General features: G+C 48.6%; 2 protein-coding genes and 1 pseudogene across 4 annotated transcripts; 2 read left to right on the forward strand and 1 right to left on the reverse strand.

Annotated features, from left to right (window-relative positions):
* The first annotated feature begins 8089 nt into the window (after positions 1–8089).
* On the forward strand, positions 8090–10083 carry LOC136545936 (biogenesis of lysosome-related organelles complex 1 subunit 1-like). Of its 3 annotated transcripts, XM_066537899.1 has the most exons (5): positions 8090–8253; positions 8384–8589; positions 8856–9161; positions 9497–9564; positions 9677–10083. In XM_066537899.1, the coding sequence occupies exons 1-3, from the start codon at positions 8139–8141 to the stop codon at positions 8943–8945; spliced, it is 411 nt and encodes a 136-aa protein (XP_066393996.1). In that variant the 5' UTR covers positions 8090–8138; the 3' UTR covers positions 8946–9161; positions 9497–9564; positions 9677–10083. The 3 variants fall into 3 exon arrangements, with proteins under 3 accessions (XP_066393996.1, XP_066393997.1, XP_066393995.1); XM_066537900.1 differs by lacking the exon at positions 9497–9564; XM_066537898.1 differs by lacking the exons at positions 8856–9161; positions 9497–9564.
* A 743-nt stretch (positions 10084–10826) lies between these two features.
* Positions 10827–11700, reverse strand: LOC136543873 (uncharacterized; annotated as a pseudogene).
* A 4738-nt stretch (positions 11701–16438) lies between these two features.
* Positions 16439–21890, forward strand: LOC136545938 (uncharacterized). Its single transcript, XM_066537901.1, has 2 exons — positions 16439–17695; positions 21638–21890. The coding sequence occupies exons 1-2, from the start codon at positions 16485–16487 to the stop codon at positions 21681–21683; spliced, it is 1257 nt and encodes a 418-aa protein (XP_066393998.1). The 5' UTR covers positions 16439–16484; the 3' UTR covers positions 21684–21890.
* The last annotated feature ends 1120 nt before the right edge of the window (positions 21891–23010 follow it).

A 23010-nucleotide genomic window follows, 5' to 3' on the forward strand; every position in this document is an offset into this window, starting at 1 on the left:
TAGGATAACAAAATGTCCTCAAATATTAGTTATATGATGTTTCAATTTAATATATTGTAGCACAAAATGTCCTCAAAATGCGCATGGCTTCAGGGTCGCGAAGCCTGGAGAAGTCCGCTCCAACCCACGCCTCGTCCTCCTCCGAGGAGCCAGCGCGGGTGTGGGTCGGGGCTGTGGCGATGAGGTCGAGAGTAGAACGTTGGTGGCGTTCCAGGGGCTCTGCGCGAGCGGAAGCGTAGGTGGCGGTGGCATTGCTCAACCCGAATGGGTATGGGGATGATGCCATCACTGAGCTCTGCTCCGCTGGAGTCGGCTCCTCAGGAGGTGGCAGGGCAGAGCTTGATGACGGGGCATCGCTGAGCGCCATCGGTGTCTTTCCCCGGCCCAGGCTTAAGCTAGACAGGTCCCCAACCAGGGACTCTGTACCAACAGCCGGGTGTGGGACACTGGCGGAGCGCGGAGCATCATCCTGAGCTCATGCGGTGTCGAGGTGGTTCCACCCACGTCGTGCCTGTCGGGCGCGACGAGAGCGGCGGCCCCGGCGCCGCCTGCGCCTGGGCTGCTGGTGCGTGATGTCATCGTCGGTCGACGGGGCTCTAGGCGGGAGGAGTACCATGTCGTACTCGTATCCTAGACACATGAACTCTAGGCTCCCGAACCTGATTACCATGTCGAGATGCAGTGGTCGCACGGGGTATGCCATCCGAAACTTGCTAGGATGACTAAGCTGACACGCAGTAGATCCCCTACCTGGCAAGACAACTGTCGGGGTTTTGGACCGGTGGGCCCTCAACCAACTAGTGAAAGAGTACTGCGTGTTCCCTAATCCTAAATGGTGATGCAAAGAGACATGAGGTTTATACTGGTTCAGGCAATAGGTGTCCTACGTCCAGTCCGAGAGATCGATCTCGTATTCCTTGCACCGAGATGCTTGTAGTAGGGGTTTACAAGTGAGGCGAGAGAGGGGGGTAGCCCCAGGTCTCTGCGTGGAGTGGCGTAGGTTGCTTAAGATGTTGATCTCTTGCGGTGTGTGTGTGTGTTACAGAGTTGTGCGTTGCTTGTGTGTGTGTGCGTTCTGATGATCTTGTCCAGATGCCTAGAAGTGGCCCTGGTCACTCCCTTTTATAGTCGAAGGGAGGCACAGGGTGGTACATGTATTTGCTACATGGCGTTCTGTGAGCAGAGATGGTATGGCCGAGCCCTGCAGCTCGTCACTATGGCGGCGTGGTCGGTGGAGCGGTCTTGTCCGAGCCCTACAGCTCATCACTGTTGCGGTGTGGTCGGTGGTGCGGTCTTGTCCTCGGTGCACTAGAGCAACGCGCCGGTCACACTCTAATCTCATGCGACATGGGAGCCCCTATGGTGGCAGGCGCGCCTTCTCCTGTTGGAGGCGTGCTGGTCACTGTAGGTTTTGACCAGCGCGTAGTGCCAAGACTGGGTAGATGCGATGGTGCAGGCGCACTAATTCCGAGGCTATAGGAGCTGGACCCTGTATATGACGTGGGAGCTCCTGCAGTTGGACGCGGGGCATGGCACGTGCTGCGAGCGACATGCCGGTGCTAGTGTGCTGATGGCGTAGAGGGCCGAGGCCTAGTCGGTGCAGAGGCTGAACCATCGTGGGGGGCTCGGCGGGCGCAAGTCCCGAGGCTATAGGAGCTCAGGAGTGGTTAGCCGAGGCTCGGAGGGAGCAGTTGGCCCTGTACATCGAATCCAAGGCTACAGGGATCCGGACGTGACTTCCCACGCTGCGCTGTCCTTGGAGCAGGTGTTAGGCAGCACAGTGTAGCACGAGCGTCAGCCATGGGCATAGTGCCGGGCACAGTGGCTGGTAACCCCCGCCCTATCCTGTCCCGGATAGCATGGTGTCGATGTGACTCCTATCTCATCAGCCACTCCGCTGTATCGTGTCATCGTTCGGCTGACGTCGCGGGAGTGGTTGAGCGCTTTAATTGGATGTGACGCCCCGTCAGAGAAGTTGGTCAAGGCGGTGGAGTCGGTGCCGAGCCAGCCTCGAGCGAATCAGAGAATCGATACCTCGTCCGAGGCCTCGTGGCGTGGGGTCTCGGACGAGGCGGAGAGTTGGTATCTCATTCGAGGCCCCACGGCGCGGGGTCTCGGGTGAGTCAGAGAATTGGTTCCTCGTCCAAGGCCTCGTCGCATGGGGCCTCGGGCGAGTTGGAGAATTGGTACTTCGTCTGAGGCCTCGCAGCGAGGAGCCTCGGACGAGTCGGAGAATGGGGCCTTGGACGAGTCAGAGAATCGGTCACCTTGTCCGAGGCCTCGTAATGTCGTTTCTGGGCCGAGCTTGCTTCGGGTGAGCTTGGACACTGTGCGTGGTGGGCTGTGCGGCCCAGCTAGGCCTCGGATGAGGTGGGAGTTTACCTATGGTTGTCTTTTGGCATCGACATTTACTAGGCATAAGTAATTTCTTTGATTTTTGCTTGGGGTACCCTTTTTTATGGTACCCGACAAGTATATCGATGGAACTACCGCCGTCAATCAACACTCTATCGAACTGAACCTTGTTGATGCAGGGATCGAGAACTAGAGGGAAACGCCCTGGCTCAGGTATTGCAGCCAGTTGGTCCTTTCCGCTGAAGGATATCTCGCGATGTGACCAAGGAGGGGGCCAGGATCGGCGATGACATTGTCGACATTGGCCACGTTCAAGCAAGCGCCGTCGAGCAGCTTGTGCTCTCATTTGGTCTCGATGGACACTTTGCCCCCAATGATGGTGTGGATGTGGTCGGTTGGCTTGACGTACTTGTGACAGGGATCCACATCTTCATCATCGTTGTCCTCGTTACGTTGCTCTCCTACGTCGTTAGGCTTGTTGAATTTATCCGGAGCCTGTTGATGCATGTAAATGGATTTGAGAACATGGCAATTCTCCATGGTATGGTTTGACTTGGGATGGAGCTGGCAAGGTCCTTTCAATGCTTTGGCATAGTCTTCTTCGTAGTTGCGATGTCCGCCACCTTTTTTAATGATGTTGACTTCGTCGTCATCTTCCCGAACACGCTTGCCCTTGTAATCGTCATGGCGGTTATGCCGCTGATTACGCTGGTCGTGGTGGTCGCAAAAATCGTTGCGCTGGTTGCGGCGATCAAAATTGTCGTTCCGACCACGGCTGCCACGGTAGTCATCGCGGTATGGGGGGTGGTCGGAGCATGGAACCCGTGCTACTTCTTCGATGATTATCTTCTTAGCATCATCGACGTCTGCATATTTTTTAGTAGTAGCTAGGAGCGCTGTGACCGATTCAGGTCTTTTGCGGAGGAGCTTGTCCCTTAGGGCATCGTGAAAGCGAAGACCAGTGATAAAAGCTTCGATTGCCTCGTTGTCGGAGATTGATGGGACCATGATGCGCATCTCCGAGAAATGTCAAACGTACTCACGTAGTGGCTCATCTTTGTGATCTCGAATCCACTGCAGATCATATTTGTTGCCGGGTTGCTCGCAAGTAGCAATGAAGTTGTCGATGAATGCTTGCTTGAGCTCTTGCCAAGAATCAATGTAGTTTGCCGGCAAGCTAACCAGCCATTGGTGGCCTGCATGGTCAACGACGACTGGGAAGTAATTAGACATGACATGCTCGTCAGCCATGGCTGATCTGCATGCAGTTTCGTAGAGCATGACCCATAACTCGGGGTTCTCCTTGCCGTTGTACTTCTAGAGTTTTTCGAGCTTGAAGTTTTTTGGCCACACGACTTGGCGAAGATGAGCAGTGAATTGCTTCAAACACAGAGGGCCGTGAGTAGTGTCATATTCCATACGACGATAGCTTTCATGGGATGCACGGTCGTTGGCTCTTTGGTTGATGCGATCGCGCAGATCACGTTCTCCGAGGGAGTGGTGGAGATCGTAATTGCCATCACGATGATCCTGATTGCCACCCTGGTTGGCCCCGCGACCGCGGTTATCACAGCGATTGTCGCAGTTGTCTCGTCGGTTGTCGTCCCGGTTGTCGCGACGGTTGTTGTCCCGGTTGTCGCGGCGGTTGTCATCTCGGTTGTCGCGGCGGTTGTTGTCCCGACCACCATCACGACCACCGTTTCCACCTTGATGGTTGTCTGGTGGGTCATTGTTGCGCGAGCCACATTGGTTGGGTGGCTATGGACGACTCGAGTACTGACGACTGTGGCTTGATTCGACGGAGACAGACAGAGCCTGAGCTTGGTTTGCAATCTCTGTGGTCTGGGCTATAGCTGCCGTCAGGTAGGCTTGCATATCATCACGAATTGCCTAGATTTTCGAGGTATTGGGTAGTCGTTGCATCGTCGCCATAGCAACAGCTATGTTACCACTTGGGGTCCTGAAGACCTGCTTTTCCCCTACCCTATCAAAGGCATTGTTGAGATCGCGTGGCTGGAGCCTTATGCGTCGTGACTCCTCTTCTGCCTCAGCTTTGGCTTGTCTGTGATTAAACTTGTCAATATTGCGTGCTTCATGCGCTAGCCTTTCTTGTTCTATTTTGTCAACTGCCGGTGGTTCGTCATTACTGACAACATTGATCAAGTCTCCTTGCCTTGGCGGGAAGGATGGGAATCGTGGGAACCTTGGGGGGTGGTCTGGGATTTCTAGACCGTATTCAACCTTCTCATTGTCAGGATGCTGAAGTTCGGTATGGACGGAGCCATTGGATGCGGTGCTGGACGGGGAGCTTGAGCCACCTTCTCGAACTATGTGGATCGATCCTTCTTGATACTCCTCAATCCGCACCATGTTGATGAAGTTGCGTGGCTTTGGCCGAGGTCGATGTATAAAACATAGGTTCGAGCAGCGTTGTATATTATACGCGTAGTCGGAAGCAGTGTTTCGCAGGCCGTAAGGCTAAGCCTGGTAATTCTCCATCAAAGCTTCGCACTCGGAGAGCCAGAGACCCGTTGTGGGGGCTGGTCGGCGACGAACGGAGCGCCCTTCAGGAGTGGAAGTGACCACGAGATCCGTACCGAGTCGCGCAGGACAACTGGCCCGAGCTGGTCGGGTAGATCTGTTGTGGTTGGTGGTTACCTGCTCGGTAGGTTGATTTTGAATCGAATCTACCAGAGCTAGGGTTTCAGCAAGCTTGGTACCGACCCGATCGATGGAGTCGAGCAGGTCGGTGTTGTCGATCTGCCTCCCTTTGTAGCAAGGAAGCGAACGACGGGTTGTCGGTGTGGCTGAAGACGAAGCTGGTGTGGCCGGAGCCAGATCCAACATGGTTGGAGGCGTAGCCGATGCTGGTGAAGCAATGGTCGACGCAGATTGGATCTGCGCCTCCTCGGTGGTCATGGCGATGAAGTTGTCGGAGCCAGTGGTCCAGGTGATCTGGCCAATGGTGAACGTGAGGCCGTCCGTTGTAGCCATGGAGCCGGGGATGATGACCATCTCGTTCATCTAGGGAGCAGTACGCACACCCCCTACCTGGCGTGCCACTATCGACGAAATATGGTCGGCAGTCTACCTAGAGGTATGCCCAAGGTAGTAGATTATCGGTAGACAGGTGCGCAAGCTACGAACGAGACAGTGACGCAAGACAGACACGAGGTTTTATCTAGGTTTAGCCGCCGTAAGGGCGTAATACCTACGTCCTGCGTCTGATTGTATTGATGTATGTAATGAGATGATTTTTGAGAGGGGTCCCCTGCCCGCCTTATATAGTCTGGGGGCAGGGTTACAGATCTGGAAACTAATTCTACTCGGTTACAATTGCCATAGATGGCCGGATAAGGATTCCTATTCTAACCGACCAGGATCTTGCTTGATCTCCAAGTCTATCTTGATTCCTTGCGCGGGACTCCGAGCAGATCGGTTGGGCCACGCGTCGTCTTCTGGTGGGCCGGACCCTCTGGTATGAGCCGGCCCAAGACCAGCCATAAGGGTATAGGGGTTAATACCCCCATAGCTAGTCCCCGAGCACCATGTATTATGTTGCGACACGCCGTTTGATCTTCTCCGACTAACGTGGTCTGTCTTCACGTCGTCTCCAACTGATTGAAATGTTGACCAAGCAAATGTGCCAGTATTGATGATCGTCATATTGTAATTGTACCAAATTAGATACTTTACTTGTAACCTTGTCTCTTCGGAGTATATAAGGAGGGGCAAGGGTCCCCTAGAGGACAGATCATATAGATCATACAGATCTCACCCCAGATCAATACAAATAACAGAGCACATGACGTAGGGTTTTACGCCACACTGGCGGCCTGAACCTGTATAAATCTTGTGTCTTGTGTCTCTGTAACCATCTGGTTCCTGATTACACGCATCCTACCGACAATCTACCATCATGAGCATACCCCTAGATGGACTGGCGACCATATTTCGTCGACACCGACGGTTTCCCCGACATCGTGAGCGGCGGCAACATCAGGTTCTGTGTGTTCCTCTTTTACTTCCTTCTGGTCTATGTTGGAGGTGGGAGGCTGGTGGTTGTTGAAGAGATTGTGGTGCACGGTGATGGTGTATTATGTGAAGGATTCTATACCAGCGATGTTTTCTTCGATGTTGTTTCATGCGTTGGTATTCGAGTCCTTTGTGGGCTTCCTTGTGCCAGCTGTGCCTACAATGTCAGCGGCATCGCCGTTACTAACGACATGGCTGCTGGAGGTAAGACGATTGTTTTGTACCAACTTGCTGGGAAATCGGGTTGGTTTTCATCTCCCACCGCTTCTAGTGGTTTATTTCCCCTTCTGGGTGACTCGTCGTCGGGCGCGCCGGGGTTGTTGGTGATCGAGGCGCCAGATCCCTCGCTCTTCGGCGATGTGTTGGCCGTTGGCCATCTTGCTCGGCTTGTTCGTTCAGTGATCATATGGCATGTTGGTTTCTCCAATGTGCTGCTCATGGTGCCACTGAAAATTTCTGATGTCCTTCGTCGGGAAGGTGGTCGGCTTCACGGGCAGCTGCTTCGACCGTCGGCGATGGGGACGACCGGGAGAAACTTGCAAAGACTTGGATGTAATTTGTTTTACTTTCAGGGTTATCTTTGTAAGTTATGGGATGTAAACTACCAGAGGCTTATGTGAAATATAATCCTGGTTTCTAATAAAAAAAAGGAAAAAGTCTACCTGACCCCCTCAACTATCATACTTGGTCTACTTCACCCCCTCAACTATGAAATCGTCTGTTTTACCCCCTGAACTATCTAAAACCGTCTGATTTACCCCTTGGGGCGGTTTTCAGCGGCGGTTTTGCTACAGTAACAGCGGGTTTGCTGCAGTGACGGCGGGTTTGCTACAGTACCCGTGTTTTGAATTTCCTTTTTTTATTTATTTTCGGTGAATTCTTGAAAAATCATAGTAAATCATAGAAAAATCATAAAATGAAAAATCTAATTTTATTGGACTCCACATGAGTAGATCTACATAGTGAATATATAATACGGTATACTTTAGTACAAAATTTTTACTGTAGCATTAGATTAATTGGAAAATCTAATTTTGTCTGTAATTAATTAGAATAATTCATAGCTGCAGCTTCTATGGTCCAATTGTGGTGAAATTTTTATGGTACGCTAATTATTGTATGCTTGAACTATAGTAAAAATTTCGTACTCATTGGACTATGTATAACTTAGGTATAGATAAATTATAATTAATTACAGACAAAATTGGATTTTCCAATTAATCTAAGGCTACAGTAAAAATTTTTGTACTAAAGTATACCGTATTATATATTCACTACGTAGATCTACTCATGTGGAGTCCAATAAAATTAGATTTTTCATTTTATGATTTTTCTATGATTTACTATGATTTTTCAAGAATTCACCAAAAATAAATAAAAAAAAAGAAAATTCAAAACACAGGTACTGTAGCAACCCGCCGTCACTGTAGCAAACACGCTGTTACTGTAGCAAAACCGCCGCTGAAAACCGCCCCAAGGGGTAAATAAGACGGTTTTAGATAGTTCAGGGGGTAAAACAGACGGTTTCATAGTTGAGGGGGTGAAGTAGACCAAGTATGATAGTTGAGGGGTCAGGTAGACTTTTTCCTAAAAAAAAAAATCTAGGCGAAGCAGACCTATCGGCTTCTCAGAGCCCGATAGGGTTTGCAATTATTCATTAAAAAATTATTTAAAAAATTCCTCCCCCTCCCCAGAAAAAGGGAAAAGAAAGGGGAATCGCTCCGGCGACCGGCGGCGAACCGGACGGGATGGACGGGGCCAAGCCAACGGCGGCGGCGGGTGGGAAGCAGGAGCTGGAAGACGCGCTGCTCCAGATCATGCAACAGCACCACCACCAATCCTTCCACCAACGCCAGCAGACTGGTACGCCGCCAGCCCGCCATTGCTTTGATTTCTGCCCTCTCCTCTGCACAACAGCCAGCCCAAGTGATACCAACAAATCTGATGGCCCTATGATATCTCGCTCCACGCGCGCGCACGCACGCACACGCAGAGAGAGCGAAGGACGCTTTGAGAAGCGCGGCGCGGGTAGCGGATCTCCTCGTGGACACGGTCGACGACGGCGAGGTGCAGGAGCTCTTCGTCAACGAGAAGCGCGTCGAGCTTGAGGCCCGCGCGCTGCTCGGTACCATCGCGCGCTACAGGAAGCAGTCGGATCAGTGGCTCGCTGCCACTAACGAGATCAACTCAGTCTTGAAGGTGACTAACTGTGATATGCTTATGCTTATGCTTATGCTGATGCTGATGCTGATGCTGATGCCATACCACTCACATGCATCCCCCTTCAATCACATGGTGAAGTTAGAGAATGAGTTTACTCATCTTCTGTTCTCTGAAAAGAAAAATTGGAAAACTGGATGCCATTCCTTTTGTATTGGATGATTTTTTTAAACACGAAAATTCAATCCAAATCATGTGCTATTTGTTTCTGCTGAAAATCCATTTTTAAAAAAATATATATGTAGGAAATTGGAGATTTCGAGAACTGGATGAAGATTATGGAGTTTGACTGCAAAAGTATCAATGCAGCCATACGAAACATACATCAGTCATGAGTCTGCCTTCCTGCAACCGCAATCTTAGGAAATTTTCTGTTGTTTTATCCTCTGATTATTGGAATTCTGTGGGCTGCACTGCAGTCAGGTAGATCCCATCCCACTGTGGCATCCTTTCTCAGGCGGAGCAGTTAGAGTTATCCACCCTAATGGTTGTTGAGATAAACAATGTCAAGCAGCAGGAGCATAAGTGGTATAAATACCGTTTAGGAACTGGTAAGTTTCCCGGGAACCGTTTCATTCTCATATAACATGAACATAGGTTCTATTATATGAAAGATTGCATATGCCATTCAGTCTTGGCAGCTATATAGTCTAGTAGAACCATTATTATTTATGTTGGCCTCAAGGTCACACTGAAGTCTGAATGTTGTGAAGTTCATTGTAATAACTAATAAGTTGTTGACACCCGGGTCAAAATATTGTTGTGAATTTGAATCAGAAATTTGCTATGCATTCTGTACGACTACCAAAATATACTTTTGCATAGAAGACTTGTTTTCTTTAGCTATATGATGTGTATAAGCTGAATTTATTGTTTGTTTGGACAGTGACAGTTGTATGTTCATGTCTTGTGGCATGTGCTCGCTGTTCAAGCACTAACCTTTGACGTTCAGCTGTATGTTCATGTCTCCCTTCAGCTGAATTTATTGTATGTTTGGACAGTGACAGTTATATGTTCATGTCTCCCTTCGATCAAGATTACATGGTTCTCGTTTACCTTCCTGCAGTTTTTCCTTATCTGTCCACTGGATCCAGCAAGGGGGCTGATGTTGCTCATCTTCACCATCACTGCACTGAAATCGGTGAAGAATTTGGCCATGTTTGAAGAGCAGGTGGTAGTCTGGGAATCTGCTGAGCCTCCATTGAACAGTTTGTTTGGTCAGAATGCAGAACACCCTTCTTGTTTAACAAGTTTGATGTTGTTGTCACCAGTCTTGTTCGGACAGTTTGATTTCAGTGATGTTGCAAGGGATGTATCGATGTTAGTTTCACTGTATATGCGGTTACGGAAGTTGCTGCTTCTTGCTTGCCCAATGGTGTGACCTTCTCACTTTTTTTCTCTCTCTCTATTGTAAGTGAGGTCTTTCATGTTTGAAATATCAGAATGCCCCTTTTATCAGATCATATCAGTTAGTGGATGTTCTATTATTTATGGTGCCAAAATTGAGTTTATCCTTGTTCTTTCTGGCTCAAACCAATTTACAAATCCCGGACTTTTTTTATCCAACAATGCATTGTGTTGTGCAAGAGTTTCGGATTTACCTAATTGTGAATTTTTTTTTACTCTGTTCATCAAATCTTCTGTCCTGTTTCACTCCTTTCTTGATAAATAAAGTTTATATAAATATCTTCTTGAAAATGACCTGGGGGTGTGTTGACATCATTTTTGGTGGCTGTATGAGAGTACAGATTGCTGGGGAAAACACGCATGGAATTCCTCAATAAATTTTGACAGACGGAAAGAAAGGTTGTTACAAGGATAACAAAATGGCAGTACAATCATCAGAGTTTTATTGGAGCTTGTACTTGTATAATCAAAATTGAAGAAAGAAAAAGAGTAGTAGCAACTAAGAATCCAGTATTTGATCGACAAGCAAAAGCATCAAAAACAGCCTAACAAGTACTCCATCCCAAATTGCATTCCAAGAATCTTGGAGAGTCAAAACATTTTAAGTTTGACTAAAAAATATCAAGAAAAATACAAAGATTTATGACATCAATTAGTTATATTATGAAAATATAATTGATGAAGAATCTAACAATACTTAGTTAGAATCATAAATGTTTTTATATCGTTATATGAAAACTTAAGATTCAAGGAATGACTTATAATTTGGGATCGAGGGAGTAGCAAACTTAAGAATCCAGCTTCCCATCCTCGCTCAGTGCTCGATCGATGGTAGCAGTGTTCAGTTGAGGTCTCAGTGACGGATCATCAGGACTTGCTTCCAAACCGGAAAACCTGTGGATGCAGCACAACGGAGTGACGACGGTAGCACATTTCACAGACTTTGCGGGCATCATCATGTCCACACTGAGGTTTCCTCTGATGAACACCAGGATGCGGAAGACAAAACCGACGGGAGCAGACAGAATGGTGTCCAATTTGCCACTCCGACGTTTAGAATGCCCAAGAGGGAAACCCCAGACGCTGTAGGCTTCAGTAACCGGCTCATCCACCAAGGGCGTGCACGTGACGAGTTCACGGCCGGAGGTGCCATTCGAGATCTCGAAGAAGAAGAGAGTCCGTGGAGCAGGCAGGAACGGCGAGAGGCAGCAACAACCTGCAGAGCGGCGTTTGTTCCGACGACGACGACGAGCAACGAAGTTTCCATGGATCCAGCAAGTGCCGTTGTGGAAGTGCATGGTTTGCCTCACCTCACCGGGGGCGGGCTCGTACTCTTTGTCAGGGTGCGAGGCGTTGTAGACGTCCAGGCAATCCGCCGCGACCTGGCGATCCAGAGCTAGTCGGGTGATGTGGCTCGCGGAGCGTCTCGAGCAGGTCCGGGAGCAGCGGTTGGCCGACGGCGACGCAGCTGCGGTCAGGGCCGAGGAATGGGAGCCGCCGCCACCACGGGAACGGCTTGGGCGGGACTAGAATGATGCCCTCCAAACTCTTCAGGTACTCTTTTCGGCGGGTGGACGCATCATCGGCGGCCGACGGCGCTGCTTGCGCGACTCCGACGAGGGGAGTGGTCTCCTTCTTCTCCGCATCCGCATGGATGGGGATGGCTTCCATGGACGGAGGCATGGCTGCTCTGCTTCTCCTCTGCGGCTCTGCCCCCCGATCGGCTGCGCAGTTGTATGTCAGCTCAATTCAGTCACCGTGAACCAGTGACAGAGTGTGGCATGAACGACATTTCAGTATAGCCACAGCCTCAGGTCAGGTGTGAACCGTTTCGATTTGCCCGGATCTTTTGTCAACAAATTGGACAGAACCAGTTAATTTTAGCAATTCAGAGTAGACTCCTTTCTTTTCGTAAAAAGAGTGAGAGAGTTAATAAGATATTAGTTAGTACTAATAATACTAAGAGATATATATAGCAGACAATTTCATGTCTCCTTTCTGGAAAATATCCCAAACTTTGGAAGCTCCTCTTGATATTGAAAAGGTTAAAAAAAAAATCTCTCCATCCTTTTCTTGTGGTGTTTTGGCTATCTCGTTTAGTTTGCAGCATTACCCTCTCTAAAGGTATCTATGGTATTTTCAATTGTCAGTTTGTTGTTGGTGTTGGTGTTACCGTCATCATTCATCAACAACAACAACGATGTGTTTCTGGGCACTGTTGCCGTGGAGCTGCAAAACTTACAAAGAAACAAAGTGATGCTTAGTGCTTCCACATTCTACAATCATTTTCCATGACATTAATCGTGCTAGGCCATACAATTGTAATAGCTTTGCAAAAACAAGCATACCCAACTCCAGGATTAACAGCGCAAGAGGAAACTTTTTGTACCAAAATACAGTACACTAGTATATAATATATCCAGAGCAACTAGGTCCAAACAGATGAAATATCGAGCGATTAGTGCTGTCTTAACTACAACCTCATTTTCCCATACTCTTGAGGGTCTCCCTAGTCCTGAGATCTCAGTATCTATAGATTACTATGCTGCAACTAGAAGCTTTGCCAGTAGGAACATCAGTGGCCTATCAAGACATTCATTCCCCGGTGATCACTGCACCAAGGTACACCGGTCCGCCCCGTGTTACAAGTACAGCTAGATATACATTGCTACCATACCTCACCGCTGCTTGCATCATAAACGTGATTATAGCAAACTACTTATGTACAGGGAAAAAAAAGGGCCTTGTCTTCTGGGATCAGCTTCAGTTTTTACTCCAGTTCGGATTCTGACGCCTCTTCCTCTACCAGCTCAAATGCGTCGATATCTGCAAAGTATGCTCTCTGCTTCTCCAAAAGGTCCTCTAGTAAGTTGGGTGTGCTTGCAATGGACCGCTTCTGTTTCAGAAATGGCAAGCAATTAGAGACCTGGAAGTTATGGCCAATGTATGGAGAAGAACTGATCTTATAAATGCAGCTTTAAGCGTACTATAAAACTGCAGTACCTAACCTTCAAACACTTTATATATGGCATAGCATAAATGTTCAGAACGGATGCACTTTATGCAAAGGAGAACCGGAGTGAAACTTTAACACATCACAGACCTTATTGCAGGCACAGCTCTAATTAATTAAATACTACCACATGATAAAGTTTGAACTGATGGCATTTCATTCTGTACACGCCTTAATAATAACAGGAAACTTGGTAGGGTCATTATGAGGAAATGCACTCAGATTGTGTCCCTGCTTACCTTTTTACCTTCATGGCAAGGAGCTGATGCAGAGATGGGCCGAGTATCCTTTTTCCTGAAAGATTAGTGAAATTCAATAGTTCAGTAAACCAAATGTACTCAGACTGTAACTGTTAGGTAGAAACAAGACGGACTAAAGGATCCCTATAGTCCTGACACCTGAATATCCTGTTCATGTGATGTGAATGCTGAGACTATATGACATATAAGTTTGTTGCGTCTGCAATTCAAGACATCACAACACCACTTCTACTCTATATCACTGATGAGACACGTAGTGTAGCTCTAGCACATAGTCTTGTATACCGTTTGTAACCTGCGTAGCAGCAGCATGGTGATCGTGATCACCAGCGCTCCCACGTCGCGCACGATCACGTGACCGAGGCGGTTCCGGCGCCCTGCGTGGTCAACCGTACCTGCACCCAATGTAATTGTGTATAAACTCTCATGAGCTCAATAGATGCGACCTGTTGGCTCCTAATTCTTCTCTACATGGTATCAGCTGCGCGGGTTTCCCGATCCTAAACCGCTCACCGCGCATCTCGCCGTGATTCCTTTGCACCACCGCGGTCACCGCGGTTGCCCTGCTCGCCGCTGCTCTTTCCATCTCCGCTGCTCTTCCCTCCCCTCGATCCCATGGACATGGATCGTCTGTTGGCTCCTAATTCTTCTCTACAATCACTATATATCATTTTGCAAAAATCAATGCAAGCATTTAAGGCATTAAGTATTACAGCAATTCCATCCTATGAAAACAAAAGGAATGGAAAGTATTCATATCAGCCGCTTGAACTCTTGTTACCAATAAGTGCATTGGATCGGAACATTGCAGAGTAAAAGGTCAATGAAATTATGTGACGCGCACATTGGATGAGCATACAGGACACAGCACAACGCTAAGCGTGGTGGACGGTGATTCTCACTGATTATAATATCATCATGCCCCTTTTAAAAAAATAACTAACAGAGTATTGACCCTCACAGGCAATCAGGAATGTGCATTATGAAAAACAGGTGTACTTATCTGGCGTCTAGTTGCCACACAAAGTAAAGACAATGATAACAAGTTCCCAGTCACAATCAATTGCACACAGCCTGACAGACGAGAGGCACCAACACTGACGAGGCTGAATTGAACATACACCAACGCAGATGACATGTACTGGGGCCAGGCAAGGCAAGCAAAGTAATCTCACCTGCTATGGGTCCTTGCAGATTTCCCAAGAGGGGGGCAACTCGCCGTTGCGGCGACGGGTCCCTTGCCCTTGCTGTTGGCGGCGGCGGGGTTCCTCCTCCACCTCCCTTGAGCCTCGGTGGTCCTGCGGTAAACTGTGGAGATGGCCGGCGATTTGAGCACACTGCGCTCCTCCTCGATGACTGCAGACGAAGAAGAGGTACCAGGATTAGAAATCCCAGCCCAATGCGGATCGAAGGGATGGCGCTACCAGTTTACTACAGTCAATTGCAGCGGATCGAGCACGAATCGGTGCCGTAGCTTCACTCACCGGCAGCGGAGGAAGGCTTGGGAGCGGGCGTGACGAAGGCGGGGGAGGAAGGCTTGCGCGCGGGCGTAACCGAGGCGGCGGAGGAAGGCTTGCGCGCGGGCGTGACGAAGGCGGCGGAGGAAGACTTGGGCGCGGGCGTGGCCGAGGCGGCGGAGGAAGGCTTGGGCGCGGGCGTGACCGATGCTGAGGAGGAGCAGGCGGAGGAGACCGCGGAGACGTCGGAGAGCGCGGGGAGGGACCGGCGGGCAGTCCTCCTGGGTTTGCTCGGGGACGGGGACGGGGTCGGGGTCTCAGAGACGACGAGGAGGTTGGTGACGTCGCCCAGCGGCGCCGCTGCAGCCGCCGCCTTCCGCTGCCGCTTGGTGGCGCCGGACTTCGGGCTCGTCAGGGACGCCCCCGGCGCCACGGGGCTCTTCGAGGGCCTCATCGTCGGGGTCTGGACCGCGTGCGGTGCGGGGAATGGGAAGAGCGGGAAGGGGAGGCCGGGAGATGGGGCTTGCAGGGGAAGGAAGGTTGGAGAAGAAGGGCTATGTCTTGTGTTCGTGGACCGACGTGGGCTTCAACTCTATGGATTGAGGTGGGCTATGACCCAACACGTTGATTCCCATGGTTTTGGGGCTTTAAGATTTAATGGGCCTATATAAGCCAGCTGTTCTCAAATTTTTAATTTTTTCCGAATTTGAAAAACAAACTTAATCTGCATAAAATATTTTTTTTTAAAAAAAATAGGCCCTAACCCCCTGGGCAGAATGCGCCGGTTTGGCTTCGTGCAACCAGTATCAGCAAGACTGCAGGAGCCCCATACATAACCTGATAAACCAGGAACATGTCTGTGATTTGCGACTCCTGTAGTAATATAGCGGATACTCCCATGTTACAAAGAGACGTTCTATTTGATTTTTCTAATTATATTATTTTTACTATGTATCTATATACAATGTATATTTAAATACATAGAAAAAGTTACGTATCTAGAAAAAACAAAAACATCTAATTTAAAATGGAGAATTACATAAAGACAATAACATACGCAAGCACCATTTTTTTAAAAAAAAGATTCAGTTACCCGCTTTGATTAATAATAAGGAGTTAGCATACAACAATGATTACGTACGCGGGAGTCGCTCACTACCACAGCTTAGTCTACACAGGGTTTATGATATTAGAAACCGGTTTAGCATTGTTGCTCACATGGAAATAAGTTATTGTGTATTCTAGATTTGAAGTCCTTTATAAATTTTCTTATGAGGCCGAGCCTGATATAAATATTTAACGCCTTTTTTTTAGGGGAATCTTAACACCTAGTGGACGGCCCCTCCATCCCAGGCCTGCGACAAACATGGCCCGACGCGGCCCGTGGAACGCAATTAGTCCAGAATTTTCGGCCCGAAATGAACCGTGCTTTTTCTTTCGGCCCACAAAATGTTGCGATCATCCTCATCACCGACTCGCCGTCGCGGCCGAACGAAATCCAATTCTGGTGCGCTTTATGGTGTATTTGTGGCGGAGTCCGTCGTACATACGCCACCGTCCAACCTCCTTCCTCCCTCCCTCCCTGATCTCCCCTTGCCCAACCGCGCCGCCATGCCTCCCTCCTGGGTCTTGCTCAACCGATGCGTCGACTACAGCTTCAACGACGACGACGACGAAGACAACGGCGATGAACCCACGTCGTCGTCGGCTGCGGCTGCGGCGGCGGCGGTTGAGACCATGTGGGGAGCCAAGGCAGCATCATCCATCCTATCCTTTTACAAGGCCAAGGTCGCCATGCTGCTCTCCTTGAAGCCAGATGACGCCGTCGCCCTCCTCCCCGAACCGCCGGAGATCGCCATCTTCAGGCTGCGGTGCTCCAACTCCCACCGAGGCTCGCTGTCCTCCACCCCCCTCGTCGCGTGCGCCGACAAGGGCCTGCTTGTCATCTACGGCGGCGGCTACTTCGGCCCGGGCTCGTCCACGTGCGGATGCTACCTCGTCTACTCCGCCGCTCGCCTCTCCACGGTGCCCCCGCCCCCCGAGGCGCCGCGCGGCCTCATCGACGGGATCGGGTCGGGAGCCGTTGTCCTACGGCGCTGCCATCCCGGCGGCGGCGGCTCTTCCTCCCCCTACTACCTGCTCGCCGAGCTCGCCATCATGCCAAAGCGCAAATCCCCCGACCCCGATGCTGTGCTCCTCCTGTGGCGCTCCGACGAACCCCAGTGGGCCAGAAAGGAGGTCCGTCTCCCCCACGAGGTCAAGGTGTGCAGGGCGCCCGGCGACGACGACAAGCACGTGTTCTACAGCGACACCTCCTTCTCCGGGCCCGGCGGCTGCCTGTGCTGGGTGGATCTGCTCCACGGCATCGTCGTCTGCACCAACCCTTTGGATCCTGACCCTGAGCTCCGCTTCATCCCCTTGCCCGACGGGTGCCCCCCGGTCAGTGTGACCGACTACCCCTACCGCCCGCTCCCGGAGGAGGATCGCTCCGCCGCCTGCGTCGGCGGCCGCATCAAGCTCGTCGCCATGGTGGGTGAACTTGCAGGCTGGAACGCCAACCAGTACATTCTCACCACCTGGACCCTGTCGCCTGACCTCAGCGGCTGGCAGCAAGACGGCGTGTTCCCCCTCAAGGACCTCTGGGCGACGGAGGAGTACCGCGAGCTCAACCTGGTGCCGCCGCAGCAGACGCCTGTCTGCCCCGTGCTGAGCGTGCGCGACGACGGCGAGGATGTTGTCGTCTACGCCGTCGTGAATGATATCGAGGAACACCCCGTCGTCCAGGGTCGTCAGGTTGTTCTGGGAACCGAGCTGGAGTTCAAACGCCAGTATGTTCTTGGCATCGACGTGCGCCGCAACAAGATCGTCTCCACCAGCTCTGGTGTTCCACCGGAAAGCCTGATGCAGATGATGCCCCGCCTTCTGTTGATTTCTGCGCGGACCGCCAGGTAATGTCTGCTAACTGTGGTTACACGTGAAAATTCTGCATTTTAGCCCTTTCAAAAAACAATCTCTTAAAATAGACTCATCTAAAAACTTTTTCTAAAAATAGACCAAACCTCGGCATTAAATAATAAAACGCCGAGATATTTGAATCGGCGTCATGTCAGGTTACGCCAAAACCTGCCACGTCAATGCCAATGTGGCGTGTTACCTCCGGACCTCGGCGTGCTGTCATCCAACGCCATCCTTCGTACATCGGCGTTAAGTAGTATCATGCCGAGATCTAAACGCCGCCGCCTTGCTTCCTGGTGACTTGCTACTTGCGGCAAAACAGGCCACGTTTTCAAATATCTAATCGGCAAAGAGATACATACTGGACCTGTCTCTCGATTTCCCGTTAGTTTCTTCTCTCTGGACGCTTCCTTCCAGTATATACCCAAATTTGTTGAGTTATTCTCGTCTAAAAAAATTTGTTGAGTTATTCCATGCAAGCTAACTAACATGCTAAAAGAAATATTGTGCACATTTTTAAAATACTTTTAGAAGATTAAAATAAGTTAAATATTTGATCTATCAAGACTGTAGTGCTTAGCAATGCAAGAAAAAAATCTATCAAGACTGTATTTTAATTTAATATACAAGGTTAAATAGTTATGTAGCATGTTTATTTCCGTTGCAACGCAAGGCCACATTTGCTAGTCATATTTCTATATCTATTTTTGTTTTAACTCATATGAGCACGACTCGTGAGTCCAAGTCACATATGAGATACGCAGAGTGCGACTTAATAACGTTGTTCTTTGCACAACTGGTATTGTTCTAAATCTTCTTTGCACAACAGCGCCATCTAACTAGGCTGCAAAGTCTTGTTCTGAAAAGTTCTTCTATTTTGCTCTTTCCAAACGTTCCACCAAAAGTAGATCATAATACTATCGAACGCCCTTCTTTGGTCTTTATCAAACCTTAACCAACACTTTGCGCTAGTAACTGTGAAGAGATCCCGCCATTGCCACCGTACCAATCAACGATAATCCGAGCCATTGTTTTAGGATGGACCAAACTTGCTTTGCGAAAATGCAGTCCTTACAAAGGTGTATTGGTGTTTCTGGCTACCTCCATATTTCCAAACCAAATCGTGTGCAATCCCTAGTACAACAAACGAAACAAACTAACCTATCCAAATCCATCATTTAACAACTACCTAGGTCCATGCAACCTGTAGTTTACGTCCAATCCACGGAAAGATTATATCCTAAACCTAATTCATGCGAATGAGAAGGTGGAGAGAGAGAGAGAGAAAAGAAAACTGAGCCGGGCCGGCCAACCCTAAGTCAGCTTGTCGCGCCAGCCCGCATGGCGCGACAGCTCTATCACGCCAAAGTCGGTGGCGCGACAGGGTAGGCCCTAGCATGCGCCGCGCAGGATCCAGTCAGCGGTCTTCGCCATGGGGCGCGACAGTGTGGGGCTGTCGCGCCAGTCATGTGGGCGCGATCAAAGAGGCTACATTTGATTAATCTTTTTTGTAGCTATTATTATTAAAATATTGATTAAAGAAGGATTAAAAAATCAGTTTATTGTGGGTAGCACTTCGTTTGGGAACGCAGGCAGCCGCTCGGTGCTCAGAATGGAAGCATTTCCGGCATCGGGGAGGAGAGTTAGAAGTTTGAAAAGTAAAAAAGTTGGGGCGGAAAAAACTCTCGTTGTCTAGTTACTTAAGAGGAGGTGGACAAAACAATGGATAAAGAGAGATTTTACATCTTTATTAACAAATAAATAAGTGTAGATATATCAGAATCGAATATACATTGTACCGGTGTCCTTGTTCTCATCGAGAGAACTACTCGAATCATTGCCCTGTTCGTTTGGGCTGATTTGGCTTATAAGCCATGACTGAAAGTACTATTGGCTGGTTTGGTGTGAGAGAAAAATAATGTTCGTTGGCTGATAAGCCATGGCTTATAAGCCAGATACGAGCAAGCGAACAGGCTGAATATATCTAACTTATTTTAATCTTCAAGAAATGTTTAAAAATGTGCGCAGCATTTCTTTTGACAAGTTAGGGAGCGTTCGGCAGGTGCAAAATTCCTCTGGAATTCACTGTACCTGGCTGAAAAACACTGTTTACGCTCTCACAAATTTCTCCAGATTCCTCCGAGCGAACAGGGTGTTAGTGTGAATGGAGTACTAAAAAAATTTGGGTATGTACCTTAACGAAACGTCCATAGAGAAGCAGCTAACGAGAAATCAAGAGATCACTCACGTCCAGTACGTATCTCCTGGCCGATTAGGTATAGTATATTATTTGAATACATGACCTGTTTTGCCTGCTCCCTGTATAAACGGCACAGATCGCCGAACTCTCCGCCCACAAGTAGCACGTCACCAGGATGCAAATCGGTGTTTAGATCTCGGCGTGATACTACTTAACGCCGATGTATGAAGGATGGCGTTGGATGACAGCACGCCGAGCTCCGGTGGTGACACGCCACGTTGGTGTTGACGTGGCAGGTTTCGGCGTAAGCTGACATGACGCCGATTCGAAGATCTCGGCGTTTTATTATTTAACGTTGAGCTTTTGGTCTATTTTTGGAAGAAGTTTTGAGAGGAGTCTATTTTAAGAAATTATTTTTTAAAAGGACTAAAATGCAAAATTTTCACGTGGTTACACTAGAACACTACTTATATCAAAGCCAGCAGGCGCTGACCCTCGGTCTAGTGCCTAGGCAGGATTAATGGCGCCTAGACGTCCCTGGGCGTTTTCCTAAGCGTTTTCCAATACATGCTTAAATTTATTAATACATACTTAAGTACTTAGAAGAAAAGAAAAAAATAGAAGACTAATGGTCATAGAATATAGAGAAAAGAGAAGAAAGGCCCAGAAAAACGGCTCAGCCCACCTTATCCACCATTAAAAACAGCCCAGCCACCTTATGCACGCCTCCTCCCACACCGTCGCCGCCCGCGCACGCGCCAGCGCCCGCCGCTGCCCGCGCCTGCGCCCGCCGCCGCCCGCGCCCGCGCCAATAGCCGCCCGCACAAGCCCGCGCGAGCGCCCGCCGCTGCTCGCAGCTCCTCCTCCCCCACCGGCGACCTTCGCCAGGCGCTCCTCCACCCCCACCGGCCGCCGACGAGCCGCCGCCGCCTAGGGGTCCGCCTACCCCCAAAGGCGGCGGACACCCTCCGTCTCGCGCCTAGTCGCGCCTAGGCGAGCGCCTAGCGGAACCTTGTCTTATATAATAATATTGCTAGCTGTTATTCCAGAGTTATACACTGATACATATATATTTGTTCCAGAGTTTCTATGTTACTACGTTTGTCGACTGATTTTGCCGGTTTAGGTGTTAGTTTTAAGTTTAAACTACTCCCCTCTGTCCAAGTTTGATGAACATATATAAGGCCCAAAAGAGGTTTTTGAGAATCGATAAACGCGTAATGCAAGCTCAGCAGCTACTATATACCTAGGTGCTAGTTTTACTCAGGTGATCAATATAATGAGGTGCTATTCTCTAGCTAGCAGTTGTGAGTTGTGACTCGTGTTTACTGGATAACAGTGAGAATTTTCCTTCTAATTGGGCTTGCTGCCCCAAGCAGATAAGCTGATCATAGATGTACAGAAGTAAAAAAAAATTGTTGTAAATGAAAGCTATATATCTATAATAAGTATGAGTTTTTGCCTGTAACAAATGAACCTGTTCTGAGTCAGTTAAATAGCAATATGTCATCATCATCTGGAAAATACTGCAGAATTGGACATTATTGGCAGGTTCTCTACATGTGAAACCTAGCATTCCTATATTTTGCTACATCTGTTGTTCACTGCCTCTTTGTTTTTCTTTCTTAATTAATTGTTTTAGCTTTCATCTTAAAAAGGGTAGATTAGTTCTCTAACTGGACATTTTTCATTATTACTACAATTTGATTGAAGCCTCCTTTTTTTTCCCTGACAGAGAGATGTGGAAGCAAGCCAGGTTGGAGACAGGGGAAAGAGGCTGAAAGTTTGACTGATTCATGGATCTGGGCAGCATATTATTAGCACCGTGGCGGGGCTGATGGCTGCAAGTTAATTATCATGTAGGATTAACATTATGGCTTTGTTCTGTCGAGCAGACTCCCTGGCTGGATGTCTGGATGTTTTAAGTTCAACTAGTAGATGGTTTAATCATTTGTCGCAACCTACTGTTATCAGATGCTGCTTTTCTGAACCGAGTGGCCAGGCCTGGTAACTAGTACTAATATGTCCTAGACAATGGTGGATCAGGATGGCACCTTTTGGAAGATTGTTCTGCTTATGCAGATTATCAATGTGTAAACCGTCACAAAGTTATGGATGGTGCTTATGCAGACTACTATCATAATGTAATCCTCCATTTGTGACTTACTTAGCCTGTTTTCATGTTGCTGCCCATGAATAGTACTCCCTCCGTTACAAATTGTCACAAATTATAAGACGCTTCGGTTTTTCTAGATACCCTATAAGCTTTTGCTATGTACTCTGCCTTGGAATGGAGTTTGTAGATATACACTGTCAAAATGCATGATAAAAACGTTTATAATTTAGAACAAGGAAGTATCAACTAATTTAGGAGGAACCCCGCCGCATCAGCAAGGGCAAGGAACCCGTCGCTGCCACGTACGGCAGCCTGCCCTCCTCTTGGGAAATCTGCAAGGACCAAGAACAGGTGTGATTACTTGCCTTGCCTGGCCCCACCGCCCCAGTACATGTCATCTGCGTTGGTGTATGTTCTCGTCAGTGTTAGTGCCTCTTGGTTGTCAGGCTGTGCAATTGAGTGTGACTGGGAACCTGTTGGCTTAGTAGTATGTAGGTTCTTTTGTGGGTGCCACAGACAGGCGTGCCACATCCTGTATGCTCATGCATCCAATATGCATGTCGCATAATTTCATTGACCTTTTACTCTGCATGTTCAGTTCCTATGCGCTTATTGGTAACAAGTTCAAGCACTGGTTTTCCTAGACTGATATGAAACTTTTCCATTCTTTCTGTTTTCATAGGATGGAATTTCTGTAATAATACTCAATGTCGCATCCAATATGCATGTCGCATAATTTCATTGACCTTTTACTCTGCATGTTCAGTTCCTATGCTTGCATTGCTTGTTGCAAATTTGTTTGAGTGATATAGACTAGAAGTTGTGTTGTGATGTTTCTCGCATTTTTGGAGTGTCATAACTCACATGCACAGGATATTCAGAAGTCGGGGACTTTAGGGATCCTTTAGTCCATCTTGTTTCACTCATACCAAACAGGAGTGCATTCCGTTTACTGAAATAGTGAATTTCACTAATCTTTCAGGAAAATGGAT

The sequence above is a fragment of the Miscanthus floridulus genome, chromosome 3 (assembly GCF_019320115.1).
Source record: "Miscanthus floridulus cultivar M001 chromosome 3, ASM1932011v1, whole genome shotgun sequence".
Classification (NCBI taxonomy): domain Eukaryota; kingdom Viridiplantae; phylum Streptophyta; class Magnoliopsida; order Poales; family Poaceae; genus Miscanthus; species Miscanthus floridulus.

Excerpts from the sequence above, each read along its gene's own strand:
- LOC136545938 (XM_066537901.1), top strand. The coding sequence starts at position 16,485 with ATGTGGGGAGCCAAGGCAGCATCATCCATCCTATCCTTTTACAAGGCC. Across the intron at positions 17,696-21,637 it reads ATTTCTGCGCGGACCGCCAG|AGAGATGTGGAAGCAAGCCA; the intron begins GTAATGTCTGCT and ends TTTCCCTGACAG.
- LOC136545936 (XM_066537898.1), top strand. The coding sequence starts at position 8,139 with ATGGACGGGGCCAAGCCAACGGCGGCGGCGGGTGGGAAGCAGGAGCTG. Across the intron at positions 8,254-8,383 it reads CCACCAACGCCAGCAGACTG|AGAGAGCGAAGGACGCTTTG; the intron begins GTACGCCGCCAG and ends ACGCACACGCAG. Across the intron at positions 8,590-9,676 it reads AGATCAACTCAGTCTTGAAG|TTTTTCCTTATCTGTCCACT; the intron begins GTGACTAACTGT and ends ACCTTCCTGCAG.